This window comes from Watersipora subatra, chromosome 3 (genome assembly GCF_963576615.1).
Source record: "Watersipora subatra chromosome 3, tzWatSuba1.1, whole genome shotgun sequence".
Lineage (NCBI taxonomy): Eukaryota > Metazoa > Bryozoa > Gymnolaemata > Cheilostomatida > Watersiporidae > Watersipora > Watersipora subatra.
In genome coordinates this window covers 17,603,613-17,622,369 of record NC_088710.1, presented here as the reverse complement: position 1 = coordinate 17,622,369, position 18,757 = coordinate 17,603,613, and the positions used below count along the sequence as shown (strand labels likewise).

At 36.1% G+C, this 18,757-nt stretch overlaps 1 protein-coding gene across 2 annotated transcripts; it reads right to left on the bottom strand.

The window, feature by feature from the left end:
• Positions 1–73: 73 nt before the first annotated feature.
• LOC137389919 (tyrosine-protein kinase CSK-like) lies at positions 74–18,757 on the bottom strand. Of its 2 annotated transcripts, none has more exons than XM_068076102.1 (11): positions 18,584–18,757; positions 15,168–15,276; positions 13,587–13,703; positions 10,740–10,840; positions 8,677–8,899; positions 7,605–7,776; positions 4,702–4,804; positions 3,336–3,497; positions 1,376–1,571; positions 1,205–1,291; positions 74–620 (listed from the first exon to the last, which is right to left on the bottom strand). In XM_068076102.1, the coding sequence occupies exons 2-11, from the start codon at positions 15,186–15,188 to the stop codon at positions 444–446; spliced, it is 1,359 nt and encodes a 452-aa protein (XP_067932203.1). In that variant the 5' UTR covers positions 15,189–15,276; positions 18,584–18,757; the 3' UTR covers positions 74–443. The 2 variants fall into 2 exon arrangements, with proteins under 2 accessions (XP_067932203.1, XP_067932204.1); XM_068076103.1 differs by having other exon boundaries at positions 13,587–13,700.

The following is an 18,757-nucleotide window of genomic DNA, read 5'->3' as shown; positions in this document are numbered from 1 at the left end:
CACATGCTACTGTTGAAGGTAGTATGTGAGCTGATCCAATTTGTTATTTTGTGAAAATAGGAACGCTTGGCAATTGCTGCCGACCAGTGATGTGTTATTAGGACACGTATTCCGTAATTATGCTCTTAACCTAACGATTTCCACTAGCTTGTCTAAAGCATACAGATTGCCAATCTGATGGAAAAAACAAAAATGATGCTAAATATAACAGCGAGTGCTTGTGTTGAGTAAGAATTAGGCAGGACACAATATGAATAAAATCTTAGACTATGCTAACCACTGGCAATGTAGAATTAAAGAAATAACAGAAAAAAATATTTTAGCGAGGAATCGATGACATAATTTAGTTGCTAAAGTGGAGTGCACATGCAGCACCTCAGGCCATGCCTATGGATTAACTAACCGCTGGTGCCTGAGAGAAGTGTTTAATATCATCACGTTTGTCATACAGTAGTCGTACGCAATTTCTCAAACTTAGGTAATAGAATGCGGAAGTCTGGACGAGCCTTGGCATCTAGCGACCAGCAATCGGACATGATGGTGAATATCTCTCTAGGACAGCTTTCAGGCGATTCCATTCGGTATCCTTTCTCCACTAAAGCCATCACATCACCCTGAGGCTACAAAATTGAAGTTAGGTGTACATATAGTGTAAGGACAGTGGTCTCGCGGTTTAGTCACCCTCGTCTAATGTCCGAGTTGAAATTTCACTTACCAGATATGCAATATGAGATCATCGAGCTATGTCATGCAAATAATATCCTAATTTATGAGATCTTGGAAATTCTCCCTAATCTAGGCATGTCAAATACGATTTTGTATTTGTTCTATGGATTTTCCATGGTAGATATTTTTATACATTCCATTGTTAAACCACGTGTTAAAAAATGACCTGTAGAGTGACTATGGTTCATCTGCTGGTTCAGCAGAGTTTTGATACCTTTGCCGGTAGTTGTTTTAATCTAGTCCCATTCAAAACAATGTTTTCCTTACGAGGCAGAGAATACAACTTTACCACCTACATCATGTACTGCATTTTTTTCTGTTGATACCCAAGGCATTAGAAAGCAAGGAAATTGAGTTAAACCCATTGAAGACATACAGTCAAAGTGCACCAATGGCATAAAGAGACAAAAGTTTACATTAAAACATACACCCAGATTTAGCCAACTACTTTTCATCAATAAATCAGAGAGATACTTACAATCCTAGGATACGGGTTCCTTCCAAATGAGTATAGCTCCCAAAGAAGAACCCCAAAGCTCCACACATCTGACTTACTTGTAAATGTCTACAACAATACCATGAATTTCAACCAGGCCATCACTATGAGTGAGATTCACTGTGAGTGAGTAATGCATTCAGGAATACTTACATTATTGCGTAGTGCTTCGGGTGCTGTCCATTTGATTGGAAATTTACCGCCATCTTGAAACATATCAGCATGCCTAGCCAGTCCAAAATCCGATACTTTTGCCATACCATTTTCATGTATGAGTATATTACGCGCTGCCAAGTCTCGATGTACCAACTTTTTCTCCTCTAGGTATGCCATTCCCTTACACACATCACTGCAAGCCGCAAAACCAGTCAACAATACAAGTGATAAGTCTGACATTTCAACAAATAGTAAACTATTTCTCAGTCTGATAAAAATTTCTCTAAACTTTAATAATTAGGGCAAATGACATCGACAAATACTTCATCTTTACAAAAACAATTGAGGGTAAGCAACTTAAACCAACAAAACATGAGCAGAGAATTTAGGTGCCGAGTTTTAAACTTCAATGGATCCATCAATGAATGCATCGAGGCAGAGAAAGGTGATATAATTACACCTGAGTCGTTATTTATTTAAACTAATTTTCTGAAGTACCCTTGCATTTGTTCTGTAGCAATCTTAAGGTTATTCTAGCGTACCATAATATATTTGTTCTATTGTGCTTGCAATGAAACTCTATAATATCACAACAACTAGTCTACAATCCTAGCAATTATTCTATGGCACCATAATGGTTACCATATTCTAGTTTATCATGGCACACACTAACCGTTTCCATAGAACCTACTAGCTAGTTGTAGTACTCTATCAGTTATTCTACTGTAGGGTCAAGTGGGGTAAGTACACCATCGAAAAAGGGTAATTCAATTTCGCAGTCTTACTGCTTTGCTTTAACTAAATATTTGAGTCTACTATTTGTCATTGTGAAACTCCAGAATGTTCTGAGCAAGAATATCAGCACTAAAAGACTGTTAATTAAATATCATTGCTTTATATGAAGCGCTAAAAAATGTTTGTCTAGGTGGTGCATTTACCCCATATACAGGGGTAAGTGCACCACCTAGCCTTCTTTGTCATTGTTATGCATTGGTTGATAAACAGAGGCAAATGCATCAAATTGCTGATATTGAAATTATATAAAATTCAATAAAGATGAAAAAAAAAATTTTTTTGAGCTCGTACCGCACCACTAAAATATTGATCATTAAAATTGAAATATTGAACATTAAAATTTTAAAAATTAGCAATTCTATACCATTATATACCATTGCAATTCAAGTGACCAGTTTTACTCAAGTGAACCACAAATTTGACATAAACTAACTCCAAAGTATAACAAGAAAGACTATAGAGATTGGGAGAACTTGAAATGAGATTGAACTGTCTCTTTTGATGGGGAACTACATGTGTGCCGGCGGGTGGTGCACTTGCCCTGCTCTTGTTTATGTTAAGGAGCACACAGGTTAATGTTAATGTGCACTACATAGGTGCACTTGCCCCTGTTTCTAAAATTATCAGGGGCAAGTGCACCACCCCAGTTAAAATAATACAAAGTTATTTGTTTGGATTAAAACAAGAAAAAAAGTATTCTATAGACAGACACCAGTTGCACTCAATAGTTAGCCAAAACAAATATCCACTAAAATGAAAGTTATAAAATTATCAGTGAACAGCTCTAAATTTAAAGTCAACTACTTAAATAGTGCATTTACGTTTTTGTTGCTCACTTAACAAAAAATTTGAAATCTAGAATGCAGGGACTATAGCTTCCTGTGGAGGATCATGGGTAATAGTCCTGCAACTCAGAGACAGCTATGTAGTGATTGGCTGATAAAATATCAACAGCTGGTGCACTTGCCCCAATGGTGCACTTACCCCACTTGACTATACCGCTAATCTACAGTACTCTGACCACTATTCCATTAACTGACAAGTATGGGACAATTCATAACATACTTTAGTAGTATCAATTGAGATTTTTTAATGCGTTTAGGTCAACAATAAGGCTGCCTATATAGCGAACTACAAAGGTCATCAAGGATCTGACAATTACCATGCGAAATTTATTTGATCGACTTTGGTGATGACGGAACGACCTCTGGTTCTCAAATAATCCACTAGATTTCCTTTACTCAGGTATTCTGTTATGATAAGAATGTTATCCGCATCATTCATGACACCCATCAGAAGAACCAGGTTTGGGTGCTGAAGCTCACTAAAAAAAGCAATTCAAATATATGGCGTAGGTTTTCAGGCTCCATTAAAATGTCTACATGTCATTAACATGGAATGGAAAGCACTAAGTTGACCTTCCATGCAGAGGTAATGTAGTCCTTTACCTGATGACAGTGCAAGAGTGGTGGGACAACACAGAACATGTATTCAGAGAGCCAAGGGAGACAACCTGCTCACAATGTTTTCTCAGTTTAATGGTTGATCAGTCAAAACAGTTAGTTCTTGCATGGGATAACAGACAGATTGAGATGTTCCCTTACAGGATAAATTATCCATTGATGATGTAATAAATTATCAATATTATAAATGTATATAGAAATTTACATATGAAATTTGTTGTTAAACTTGTTACCTTTGAGGGAGATTACTTATAGGTATGGTAAAGAAACAACAGCCAGAATCATATAGAAATCAGAAGAGAAATTCCTGCAGAGATGAAGTCTTACTCTAAGGTTTCATATCTATGCAGGAATTTAATACATGCCAGAACTTTTCACACCTACAAACTTCAGCATAGAGAAATGAGAACTGTGATGAATTTTAAAACAACTACATTCACACAAAATTGGTTTTTCGACATAAAATAGTTAAAAAAGGAAAAGATATCTATCATTTGTGAGACATATCAGATACATTTGTAATTTGCACAAGTTAGTTAAATGTTAGATTTGCTTTTGAGTGACAATAATGACGACTGTGCCGACAGCAATAAAAATTAAAAAACTAGTTCATTTCCACAAATGGAACAATTTTCAAACCAAAACTGTGAATAGTGACAACCAGAGAATAAACGACATTTTATTCCAAATAAAACTATAAGCAAAACATGTAAAATAAAATAACCTAAAAAATACCATGTTTATACAGTTTCCAATCACACTCTTAAAAATATATTTTAGTGATAGAAATGGTGCTTCCATAAAAATTTCTGTTGCTCTGACAAAACTCCTGGTATATTGTTTTATCTTTTATTTCCATTATTGTAGTGATGCCTTTTTCAGCATTCTTTAAAATAAGTATGAGTGTTTACTTGGTAGGCAACTCTGACGATGCTTACAGAGAAACAAGAATGAACATCATTTAATGATAGTTATGAATATTTGGGCGAGAATCAAAATGGTGTCCTAACCTCCATAAACTAAACCAATAAGGCAGCTCGGAAACAATTCAATGAAAATACTTACGTCATGAGCTGAGCTTCTCTTAAAAAGGTTTGCGCTGCTCTGGTCATTTCCTTTAATGATTTTATGGCCACAGGGGTTCCTCTATACACCCCTTTGTAGACATCTGCAATCGTAATCACGATCAAGTTAACCCATTGCTACTTCGCAGCTCTGCATTTGCAGCTTCAGTATTTCGCAGGATAAAAATATTCAATAAAAAAGTAGAAGATTAGCAGTACAGTAATACTTCAACTTACGAGTGCTCCAACGTACGAGAAACTTGAGATACGAGCCAGCTTTTGAGCAAGTTCTAGCACTAACATACAAGCCATGTTTGAGATACGAGCACGTGAGTCAGTTGCCAAGTGTTTATGAGAGGTGTTTTATGAGAACAGCATCACTCTGTATTTTTCAACTGCTCAGGTTATACTTTAGTATCATGTTTTTTGAGCGCGATTTTCAGTGCAGAATTATGTGAATTAAAAGTACTGTGCGTAGACCGAAAGTTTGCCAGTAAAATGAAAGATGAAATGCAAAGAAAAAGCAAATGATAACAATTATTAAACAGAAAATTATTGAAAAATGTGCGAAGTGTGTATGCGTGATTGAGCTAGCTCAGCAATATGACAGAAATACATTCACAATTATCAAATAGAAGGATTATATTCTGGGCATTTATTTAGTTCGCAAAAGGACTAACCATAGTTTCTAAACGGCGTAGCGATTTTCACGACCGCTGATGGAGAGACTGCTCAGGCATTGGATATAAGATCAACAATTGGCCGGTGACAGCGTAACTGAACGATGCTATGTGAAAAGGCCGGTGCTATCTATCAAAACTATAAACATTCGGACAAGTTGGCTAGTGGTCGTACATTAACCGTTTGTGACGACACCTGTGTTCGTCCTATTCGCAACATGTTAAAAGGGCGACAAAGGCAAACGTCCTTAGATAGGTTTATCTCAAAACGGCTAACTAGTCGTGAAAGCGAAACAAAGGAAAAATTAGCTAACCAGCGAGAAACTTCAAACTACCGTATGAACGCCGAAGAAATTTTAATTACGTTAAGTAAAAATGAAAGTTTGCTTTTAGGTTTGCTTCTAAGTTTGTCTTTTAAGACTTTGATAAAATCCAAATTTGTCAAAATCAACTGTTGTAATGAAGGATAACTCTCTATAACTCCTTAGGATATCTCCCTCTCTGACAAATGCTAGCGTTAGCTGCTATTGTATGTATTTAATTTTACATTTTAATTAATCACATTTCCTTGCATTATTTTTTACTTGTTGCTTTTTAAAAGCTTATGGTAAGTTAGGACAATAACCAACATGTTCTTTCTGTTACAATATCTTGTTTTGAGTGTTTTATTTGCATTTTTTAGAGTATGGAAACCAATCAATATATATTTAATTGTTCTATATATAAATAAATTGCACCAACATGCGAGTAAATTGACATACGAGCTCAGTCTCGGAACGTATTACGCTCGTAAGTCGAAGTATCAATGTAATAAGTTTAAAAAATACATAAATCTCTCTCACACTCTGCCCATTGAGATCCCACAGCGAGCATCATTGCGATAGAAGTCATCGCATTTCGCTGTTTTGCTGTCACCTTTTGTTATGTAAAAAGGTGTATGGGACACCCCTTATCATGCACACCCTTATCATGCTTATCTTAAACACCTGCAACCCTCAAAATCATCTAATGAACCTAAACATGAAAAATGCTTACGATTAATGAAAAAGGTTGTATCTTTAGACCCCAGCAGTAAGACTGGTGATTCCCAGGATTTTTTCATTGCAAATTAGATAGACCGCAAGTGGGTGTTTGAGAGGCTGATTCTGAGAAGGAGTTCTGTTCTAGTTCACAGAGTTAAAAAGCAACTATTTTTAACAACCTGCGGAATTTATTCATAGAGATGAGCTTATTCGTTTAATTTCGTGCATTCTAACTTTTTCTGAGGGAGAGGGGGGCAGGTCCCGAGTTTGCTGTTCCCAACTCTTTGGGGTCGTAGTTCAGAATTCATAGTTGCCAAAATCAATAGCCTATTGTATATTTCCACATTTAGTTTATGCAAAAAGCGGTTAACGACAACCGAATACTAACACTAATAGTTGGTGGAAGATTCTTTGATATATCGAATTTTTCAACCAAAAAATCACAACAAACGTACCCAGAAGGTATTTAAATGCGAGTCAATGAGACAAATCAAAATTTACTTTTACTTAAAACGACTGTCAAGGTTTCCGGTAATGAAGGTTGACATGACATGGTTGAACCGAATGGACATCGTTTTAACGTCATCTCCCAGAGGATTAGCATTCAATTCTTGTTTGCTGGACAAAATTTTTAAACATCAGGGAGATTTCTATGGCAAGCCTAATGGAGTGAGAGAGAGAGTAGATTATGCAAGAGTTATCTTTTCATGCGATTGGGCATATACCAGAAATGTGAATATTGTAGTTATTCGATTATATCGAGATTGTTGCACTGAAGTTTCCAAGCGTCTTGACTGAATCAAGATCAATAGCAGTAAAAACTTGCACTCCTTGACCTCGACATTGAATTTTTACTAGACCTGATACTCAAATGACATTCTTAAATCACTGTGTTATTTTGGGCATATCTTAAAAGTTCAAGTGGCAACTTAGAGATTTCAAAGTATGAGCAATGATATATCGAGAGAAGTATGAGCAACTGGTTTTACTAAAGAGCAGAAAGCAATGAGCAACAGGCAATATCTGGTAGTTTGAAAGGCTGCGCCTACAATATTCACCTTGGAGTTATCTACGGCTGGATCGCCATCATACAAAACTCATGCTTCTTGATCAGAATGGTTTTAAGGATATCAAAGGACCCCACATAGCAGGCTATAACACCCGCAAGGACCCGCACCTGAATTAAGATATCACAGACTTACCGCCGAATTCTCCCTGACCAATGATTTCTTCTTTTTGCAGATCTTTTTTCTGTAGAACCCAACCGCTGTCCTCAAATTGTTTCCAGTCGACGAAACCTTCTAAAGCTCCACCTTTTTTTGGTAGCGGAGTCTCTAGCTTGCAGCAGAGCCCATCGGCATCATTTAGGTAGTGCTGGAACAAACAGGGGTGTCCCGACTAGACAAAAGAATATTTCTATGAATAAACAAGCATAAACTTTTGACGCGTAAATTTTTTCTGGAGCAAACGATAGCCGTAGGACAAACAGATAGATTCAAAAAGAATCACAGATACTTGAGAAAATTTTTAATCTTTCATTTAATTAAAATTTAATTTTTACTCAGATAAACAATACTTGTCAGAAAGATGAGATATTTTCATGCATTACGATAATGATATATCTAAAAAAGAATTATGAAAATTAACTGCATGAAAACGAATGATGTCATATTGGCGTGTGAAACTTTAGTAAATGTTGCACTATGATATAATGGAAAATCAGAGCAAGGGAAGCGACGAGATAAATTTCTGGTGACAATGGGCTATAACATTATGACAACACGGTGTACGGAGTAACATATATATCTATATGTTACTCTGTACATATAAATATATATGTACAGAGTAACATATTTGGACATCATGTTTGTAATTAGTTTGTAGGTCAAGACAAATTTTTGCTGATATTTTTCGTCAAATATAAAAGAATTAGTGTGTTGAGGTGATGAAAAGCGGAAGTTTGACTGTATACGTTTACATGTAGTATTGTGTAGGCAGAATTTGCAAATGCTATAGCAATATGCGCAAACAGAGGGAGGCAAAGCTAAATCTTTTTAACACAACAAAAAGCTATTACTAACCCGCTTGCTGTAATAAACCCTCTGGAGGAAAGTCATTATTTACAGTGCTTATCAAAGTTAGACCAGATTCCATAACCAAACACTTGATAGCCAGATTGCTAAACAGAAGCAACCATGGTGACGCTCGCTCATACATGAGATAAGCCTGAGAAAGCTGCTAAAAAGTGCAGAGAACGCTCTTAGCTGCCCATACCTCGACAAGGGGGATAAGATTCTCAAAGTAAACTTCGTTATCAAGTGTAAGCTTGTTATTCTCATATAATATATGGTAATGTTCGACAGTGTTTTCCTCCGAGACCACGCAGAGGGTATAGTCACCGGGGAAGTTATTGCTCTCTCGTACGAGAAACAGGCCGGTCTGTCTGGGTTTGAGGATATCTTCCGCTTCCTCCCTCTTCATCTTCCCATGGAACCATCTGCAGAAAGTTTGAGTGTTTTCATTTGTTTACACAGAACATAACAAATGTACAGTTGTTACGTTACTGGGATGTGCCAGGCATTGTTTATTTACAGTAACATGATAGTAGTATTGAAACTGTCTAAAAGTGCACTAAAATTAATTTGTAAAATTTCATATCGAAAGCACTTTATTTTTTATAAAATAAGCACAATCATAACTGAACATACAAGTAGTGCTCCAACATAACAGAAATTTTAAACACGAGCAAAAATTTTGAGCAAGGTTTTGCCTTGAGACCTTGATACGAGCCAGTTCTGGGTGTTAACAGTAAGCGGCCAAGCATACAAGAGGCCACTTTCATGAATAGCATCGCTCGGTTTTCCTTGTTTGATCAGTTTGAAAAAGTTTTAAAAGGCCAGCTAAAAGTAATAATGAAAGTGAGGCAACTCCATCAGTACTGTACATAGTAATGTTAAAGTTTATTACAGATCATAACCACTAGATAAGTATTTGTTACTTTGTGAGCATAGGTAGCGCATTAAAACAATGTAAAAAAACATTTTCCATCATTAGATGCTGTTTTAGGTAGTCTTTTCATTCAAAAAATAAAAGAATAATTTGTATTTAGCTATTTTATATAGAAAACACTGCTTTGGGATAAGAGAGAATTCACATACAAGCTCTACACCGGAGCGCATTAAGCTCGCGTGTCAAGATATGGCTGTGCCTATAATCTGCTTATGAGAATAGGTAGTGTTCTTACAACTACCAGATATACTCATGATTAACTAACATTGTGTAGATAAAATCGTATATGCTGGTTGGATGTGGACAGACCGAGAATTGCTGGAATAGAGAACATAGCAGCAGCAGCACTGAGAGGGCCAAGGAGCAACAAGGTCATGAAAAGAATTTATATAATTTCATCACAGCAACCACATCAGTTCCTCTTACACCAGATGCACTGCCCTAATCACTATACTAACATTTCAAATTTCCACAGACAGCATTCTATATCATAGGAAAAGAATGCATGATGAGTCATGCGCAAGTGTCGCAAGGTAGCCAAATATGGACACGGGAGCGTGACTGAACATACTCCTCAAAGGGAGGTTCAAAGCGTAATACTAACCTAATTGGAGTGAGTGAATGAATGAAAGGCATACACTCATTTCACTGACCCTAACTATAGTAAGGGTTTGTTTGGCAGCCTAATCATGGCCTTGAAAGCCAGCTTACATGACTGGCAAAGCGGAAGTAGGGCAGTGTTAGTTCTAAGTATGGACAAACCAGACTGTGCACTAATAACCAGCGCTATACAAACTGGGAATGGAAATGGGTAGCTAATGTCAGACTTCAGTTGATAAAACTGTATTGTAGATTATGCAGAAGTATTAGGGCCTCCCCGAGGCAATATGTAAACAGAGTTTATAAATGCTATCTTATCAGGTGAAACCTGACAAGTCTAAAACTCTCGTTTAATAGCCAACCATATCCAACGAACATAGTCTATTCGGCGAATGAAACATATACTTTGAATGTCACAGAGGCCAAAAGACAATCTTTCTATACACCGCCGATGCTTTGGAGAACGAGCATTTCGAGCGACGCACTTGACCCTGAAATCATTGAAAATTTAGTGAATGTGTAAAAAGTTGTACACAGAGTCGATAGAGCTTGTTGTTTTATATATTCCCCAAAGTACTCAATCTCACCTATTCATTTTGAAATCGAACACTGGCCACTACGGAGTGCATGGCTCGTACACACAGCAATCCTGTGTACACTCGATACAATGTTCCAGTCAGTCGGTGATTTTTCAGCATGAGCTCCTTAACTAACCTATAGCTACTTACGGCATAGTGTTCAGTTTGACTTCTGCTCGTTCCCGCACGTAGTTTGCGGGTATCATGCCCTCCTTCCCGTCTACTTTCTTTGCTATGTACCAATTCGGATCCTACAAAGAGATTTACCTGAATGACCAATGAGAGTAGTTGCATTACTGGAACAAAGTTGGAAGCTAATATGTTAGGTGAAAGAGGATGGGTGAAGGCGTGTTCACCTGAGATGCTAAGTTCTTTTAATAATCTAACTTATTCCGTGTTACCCGCAAGGCTTTGGTAAAAACAACTATTTTAGACACTTGTTTTTTTGGCATTTGCACAAATGCCACAACTGGGAGTCATTTTGCAATTTTTTGTTACCGTATTCTTGCTCTTGGTACAGTCTTTTGTTTTATGCATTTACTGCGTGTAATGTGTCGCCAGTATAGCTTCATGATTTCACAAAAATCACTAGACGATCCGACTCGATATTGCGTATTTAATATGTCGAATCGCCATATATCGTCTATGAATAGACGATTCACGATATTATGCAATATTATTATTATGCAAAAACACTTGTAAATTTTTATTAATATTTGTATATTTTAACTTCAAAAAAACTGTTTTGTGTTTGTGATAATTAGGAACATTTATTTAATGAATGCCGGTGTGCTGGGAGGGCCATGAAATGAGCTTATTATAAAACTAAAAGGCCTATGTAGTTTAGTTCCAGTATCACTCACTCAAAAAATCGTCAAGTATGAGATAAATCGCCATTACACGATTATATCGTTTATATGATTAGCGATATCTCTCTTTAAATAGCAATTTTTAAATCATCTAATTTGAAGTCACTACCAAACAACTATATAGCCATATCACGAAGCTCTAAGCACCAGGCTGTAATGGGCATCATAAAAGAAAACCAAAAAGGGAATACGTGAATAAATGAAAAATGAAGTGTAATCTAACGGTGAACACTATCGCACTACAGCACCTACCACACCACAACTTGTACAACCTTAAAAAATGCAAAACAACATTCAAGGGTGACATTGCTGGTCTGCCATATGTCATCGATATGACCTTGCCATCGACATATGAAGAATCTTCCCTTTCTCAGAAAAATAGAAAATACAAAGGAAACCGTAACAAATGTAAAAATTAAAAACATCTTTGAGAACATAATTAGCATGTTCAACCTGATATAAACAAGGAGAGAAATTTACCATGTCCTCAATGTACTGTTAGGATGAGAAGTAGCGCAAAGCCCTTGAGCAGGCTTGTTTACTTACTACTCTTAACGTTCAAATTAACTTTTATAATCTCTCGTTTTACAAGTAACAAGATAACAATAATTGGCCTTGTCACAAATCGTGCAGCAAGTCCACCAGGTTGAGAAGTACTAATCACTCAGCAAAAGCTGAACTGTCAAGTATGACAACACCACCTATGACTCATACACAATGAAGGCCAGGTCAGAGGCCAGACAAGAACACTGTTGGTGGTCTGTTAGGATCGTATGGCTTCATAAGTTAACCAATGGGAGAAGAGAAAACTGAGCAAGTTGATAGTCTGAAAGTTGAATCAGGAACTAAATCTACCCAGGCAACCCATAGGAATTGGAGATGGTTAAAGATACCACTGCCAAGATTAGGCAATGCAAACAACTTTGTGAGAAATGTAGCTTAGCAGTGTTTCCATTGGATGGACAATATTTGTTGGGACATATGAGCAGGCACACAGTATAGCGCAGTCAAACCTCAACAAAGTTAATTCTTTTCAATAGTTGCTTTGTGTGTTGAAATCATCATATATGTTGAAGCAAGCTAGCTCATAAAAACACATAGTATTTTGCACAATTGGTTGCAGAGCTCAAAAAGCAATGATAAATACATCAAGTAATTACATCTGACGCTAAAACATAAAAAACTAATAAAATATAAAAACCTAAAAGTAATGAAAAAGACTAAATTCATAAAGCATTAATCAGCAAAAACAGGTTTTTTTCACCGTACTTTACAAACATAAGAACACAAGTGACGGCCTGACACTGTAAGTTCAGCCGTAGGCCGAGTGATATGCATGCACTGTAAGTCATTAACTATAGCGTAACCTACCAATTTAAGTTTTTTTTTAGTATTTTAGCACATTAATCTCTGTTATCTTTTATTCATTTACTTAGAAAATGGTAAAGTTTCTGAATATTTCGCATGGAAAGTACTTCACACGACAAGCATTTGCCAAAAGTTTAGATAGTATTATATACGAGGAAAACAAAAGAACGTTTATCAAACATGGCTGAGTATTTATGTACAAGAGTTATTCTTCCCTGTACATGTGAATGCAAAACGCCTTGACGCTTGATCAAAAGTTACCATGCTGTTAACACACACGTTTTATCAAATCTAGGTAAAGCGAGTCAATTAAAGATTCCCAAGGCTGTTTGGACGTTATGAAATGGTTTATCAAAATAACTTTTAATGTAGGCACAGCGATGGTCATTTGTAAATCTATTGTCACTTCATACCATTGTGTGTACATGGAGGTACACAAAACACTAAATACATTGTATGTGACCGTTCTACGATGTTTATCTTTGGAAAAATAGGCGTTATAAAGAAGACTCAATAACTAATAGCAACTTGTAATGTGTGCAGATTTCAGATTTTACAGTGATAATATTCTATAATAAAAAAGCATCCCTTGCCGCAACATGGTGACAGATAAGAGCAATTTAGCATATCTGAAAGGAATATGTTAACTTTGAGCTACATTGTCACAATGATGTGATTACATCAAGTGATACTATATGACTGATGAAACTCCTAACCGTAAGAGATAATCTACAGACTGACCAATGATCAGAGTACGTACCCTTGTCGCCTTTACTATGATTAATATATCACGTCGTCTGAATGGAAGATCTTCGGGTGAATTCGGATCAAAGTTATAAAGAGCCATGACCTCCGTACCAGGCTGCCATGGACCCTGCTACAGAACAGTACAAGTATTAGGAGTGGGATGTGAATAAACATGATGATCACTGAGAACTCTGACACCATCGTACACCGCAAGCTAAAATCTAAAATGAGAACTTTCATAGTCATTCACAGAACTTATTTTCTAAAAAACCTTTCTCTTTCAAATAGCTTTATGCCCGCTACAAAAGGTTGAAATAAGGAAGTTGAACAACTGTAACCTATTACTCAATTGGTTGGGTGTGTTAAATATGACTAATGGGTGTGTTCCTTTTTCCTGTTCTCAGCTATATTAGAGCGCTGCGCAAACATTACTAGGTATGATGAAAATGTGGACACTAAAAACGTTTTGCTGCTACTAGGAAATTGGACAATTAAAAATAAACTACTTGGCACACATTCCTAATGAACTGACAGCTGCATTCCATTATTATTAGTAAGTGGAGAAGTTACTCATTGCATTTACCACACTAATTATACAGACTAGAGCCATTGAGCAAGCTAGTATTTCTAAGATGACACTGATCAAAAATTCATGAAAAGGCTTGTCTAGAAAAATATTTTAAATAATAATATATAATAAATAAAGAAAAACTTCAACCTTAAAATTTCAGAGCACAATTTGCATGATGAAAAAGTGACAAAAAGATGTTTTGCTTTGAAAAGTGTACAATATCTGGAAGACATGAAGAACAATTGGTTGGATTCAAAGAACATGGTCCATTGCGAGCAGAACAAAATGATTCGATAAATAGTTAGTCGACAGCAAATAATTAGAAGCAAGTATTGGTTCTTGTGGAACAATTTGACCTAAGACCATTGAGTATATGACAGTCTTACATGATTTACATAACGAAACACAATTTCAACAAGTTTTGATAGTTTAAAATAAGAAACATTTCATTGTTAATGAAAGCTGTTAGTTATAAAAAAGTAAGCATAAAAAATGGACTGAGCCAACCTCCTGCATAGGCACTACAAGCCACACAATTGACCTCCAAGTCACACAATTGACCTCTAAACCATACAATTTGTGGCAGTTTACATTAGAATTGTGGTAGGTACAAGCAAAGGCGCACACTTGTAATATTTAAGCAACATAACGCAACAGTACATCAACACAGGCCTAAAAATATTTAAGCTGGTTCCTCGACTTGTTACACGGCACATTTAAATGCAATACACACAAGCATATCTTTCCTTTCACTTGTACAAAAGCACGCTCTCAAGAGTGAAATGACAAAGACAAATACAGTTATAGTAAATATGAGTGAAAGAGCAGTATGATGTGGAAGCTAGAAGTTGTTTACGTTACTAAAAATCGCATTATGTCCGATTAAAATTGTTGACATTAAGAATTGTGCGGAGTCACAAGTTGATGTCATTGTTGACAAGATGTCATTGTTGACATCAAGTGCGGAGTCATTCTTTTAGCTACTAATGGGAGTTCTTTTTCAACTCTTAAAGATAGACTTACTACTTTCTTGGGTTGTGACATGACTGCGGATCTACACAGATAGTCCAAATGAGATCTTGACTGTATCTTTCCTTTCTACATGCAGATCCGCAACGGTGGCGCCTTCGAGCTGAAATGACAGGACTGCGTGAAACTAAGAATATTGTCAGATCTTAGAATATGGAGTCACTGTGATTATATGATAAGAGAAGTGATGAAGCTGCGTTACTGCTTAAAATAAGCATCAATAGAAGCTTGCTTCAAAGTCTGTGTCATACAAAAAATTCAACCACCTGACAGGCTCTCAAATGGTGATTCACCTTCACCCTACATGGAAATTTTATGCTGGACTAGATGAATACCTGGCGTTGCTCAAGTAATAAAAAATCTTTTTGCGCAGAAAATTTATTTTTAATCAACCTACACAACATTTACCATTCTAACTTTTGTATGAAGAGTGTTTGTTTATTTCTGTGTGTGCCCGGCCAATGCAGAATTAAAATATTTGAAAGCTCGAAGCATAGCTAAAACAGTTTGTTAAAAAACATTTCTTACTTCTTACGCTACACATTCGTTCACAATTAAAAATAGCTTGTGAACAGTGGCAGGTGATGTAGTTGCTACTGGCTAAGTCTCTTTGCGCAAGGAATTTTAGTAACTTAAGCTAGTCTAAATCTTTACTATAATAAGAGCCATGGTCGCCCTTTCATCTAGACGTTACAAAAAAGATTCCAGCGCAAAGGAATTATTACTACTAAGCCAAGCATCCAGCTTGCCATGGCTTGGAATAATTGTATATATAATTATTACGCATCAAATCTCTCATGCAATTATGGCCTTCAAATGACATAGCAGTAAACAAACAAGTATTCCATAGTATGGCAAGGTGGCCATGTGGCGTAATGGTTAGCACACCTGTTTGCAAAACCGATGTTTCCGCGTTCAATTTCAGTGCACTATACCTAGATATATGACCAGCAAACTCTTAGATTTATATACAGTCAAGCATGGATAATTCAAACTTCACGGGATCGAGCAAAAGTGTATGAGTTATCAGAGCATCCAAGTTATGAGATCACTGTTACAAGTCAATGTTTTTATTAGTAGATACATGTATATATACAAACTATATATAAACCAAAAGCATGAATGGCTTGTTTCAAATTAAATGCTAGTGTAAAGTTTAAAAAATTTTTATTAGAAAGTATAGAGATTTTTCTATCACTTGGCATTTGTTTGTTGTTTTATGTGATGTCACTGCCAGGATGTGTTCAGATTAAAATTGGCAAAACTTGATAGCTGTTGAAATGCTCAGGAGAAAAGACATCTTTTTCTTTTGAGCGTTTTAACCAGATCAATTTTGCCGATTTTTTAAAAGTTTATGCGAAGGTTACCTCGCTTTCACTTGCCTTCAAAGGACCATCACTAAGCGGATGTTTGGTAAAAATCATATTTCACCAAACCTTTAAAAAAGTCGTCGACAAAAATATTTTGCAGATAATGGTAATAACAATACCTATGAACTACTAAAAGATGAGGTTTATCTCTATGGCTTGGAATAAAGTGATATTCTAAAGCGATAACAACCATCTCAGTAGCCGTTGGGCAAAAAACTGTTCAAGTTAACCATGTGTTCGAGCTATCCGAGGGCGAGTTATCCATGTTTGACTGTATGTAGATGAAGTTCCAGCTAAATATTCTTGTTGAGCTGCTATAACTTCCCCATAACTCGCAAAAGCTAAAATTGCTGACCAGAAAAATGCTTGGTTGTTCCATGGCGGTGTGTGTCTATTATTGACTAAATGAAGCTCCCTAACAAACTGTTCTAATCATGATGAGAAAGCAGAATATCCAACCTGACCAACTTTCAACTATTCCAACTTTGACAATATCCAAAACGGTATTAACATGGAGCTCTCAAAGTAATAAAACTCTCGAAGTGAAATCTCTCAAGTATTCAAACTGCTAAAATCATTGATGGCTACTGAAATAGCAGATAGACAAGGTTGGAGGTACTTGCTGAAGTTTTGAACTAGCGAAAATGTATCATCATGCAACGTGAATCACTGAAAATGTTAAAACGCATAGCCAGCCACACTTACAAAGTATTAAAGGCTTGTTATGAAATTTCACACATCCCAGAGAATACAATGACTCATTGTGTCACAACTAAAATCTATCAACTCATCTGTAAACGCAGTGAGCGACCGCAGGGTGTGATGAGAAATACACAGGAAAGATAACAGAGCCTTTCTGAAAAAAGACAGTAGTGCCCAAGATCATATTTCCTATTTTGCAACAGAAGGTCATTACACAACATACAAATTTTAAATGTGAATAAAATTTAAAACAGTAGTAATATATAACATCATTAGCTATGCTAACATGAATTATCACGCAGACAGCGATGAAAGGGATAATAAGTAACATCTGAACATACCATTGCCTCAAAAACAAAGTGAGTGAGACAAACTTGCATATGGTTGTAATAAAAACCAAAACATGAGAAAATTTACAATGATTTAGGAATCAGAAGCTTAGTTTCGAAAGCAGAAAAGTTGAATATATCAGAAAGCATTATACCAAGCTTGAACAAGCTAGCTTTAACAAATTTGCGAGTTTCTGCCAAGGTGTGTAAACATAAACTTTAAGCATATACCTATCAACAACGTTCCTAGTTTGGGTCACTCTGATGGCTTGTGATCAACAAGCAATACTAGCTAGTGAGACAAACTTTTGTAGTCTGCCAAATGACGTGCCATAACTTGCAGTTCACCAAAACCTCTAATTGTTTTTCCAAGTATTGAAACGTTGCTGGACCATTCGTTGCATTTGTATTCTTTACAGTTAATAGACCCATGTATTATCACTTTAAGAAATTACATACACCTACGTTTCACGTTAAGGAGTTGAAAGAGTACCTTGTCAACTATAGTCTACGTTGGTGTGCAGAGCTTGATCAAAATAGATAAGGCGTCAAAAGAAATAGTTATTATCAATACGAAGAGAGATGTGTGCTCAGAATGCGATAACACACTACGTGATAGTTCGAATAAGCATTTTGAGAAGATTGTGTTGATAAACCTACCTCACATGTATGTTAAATTTTGCAAGTTTGTAATTTGTAAAGTCTACTTTAGCAAATTTATTCATATTTGAGCAAGATCTCACGAATTTGTTAAACTTTAAACAGAAATACGAAACATCCTTAGAACAATATTTAAATTCCAAAGAGCGCATAACATACATAAATTTAATTGAAGACCACTTTAAATAATAAATGAAAAATACCTTCTCAAACATTATTTTACCCGCAAAACAAGCGAGTATATCAACCTCCCCTTCCACTATCAGTCAAATATTAACATGAGTGGCGTGACGAAATGACACGAGTTAGGCGGTATGATAAAACATAATATTGGCATAACCATACTTACAGGCACATAAAGTTGAAAATAACTATGTATGAACGCAAATGTTGTATGACATCGTCCAAAAAACCTTATAATAAGTCATTAACCAAATGCCTTTGTGATGTACTGAGATGTCGTGATTGTCAGATTATCTAATTATTCAGGAACAGGAAGTTCTCATGCCGCCAAGAACCTTCC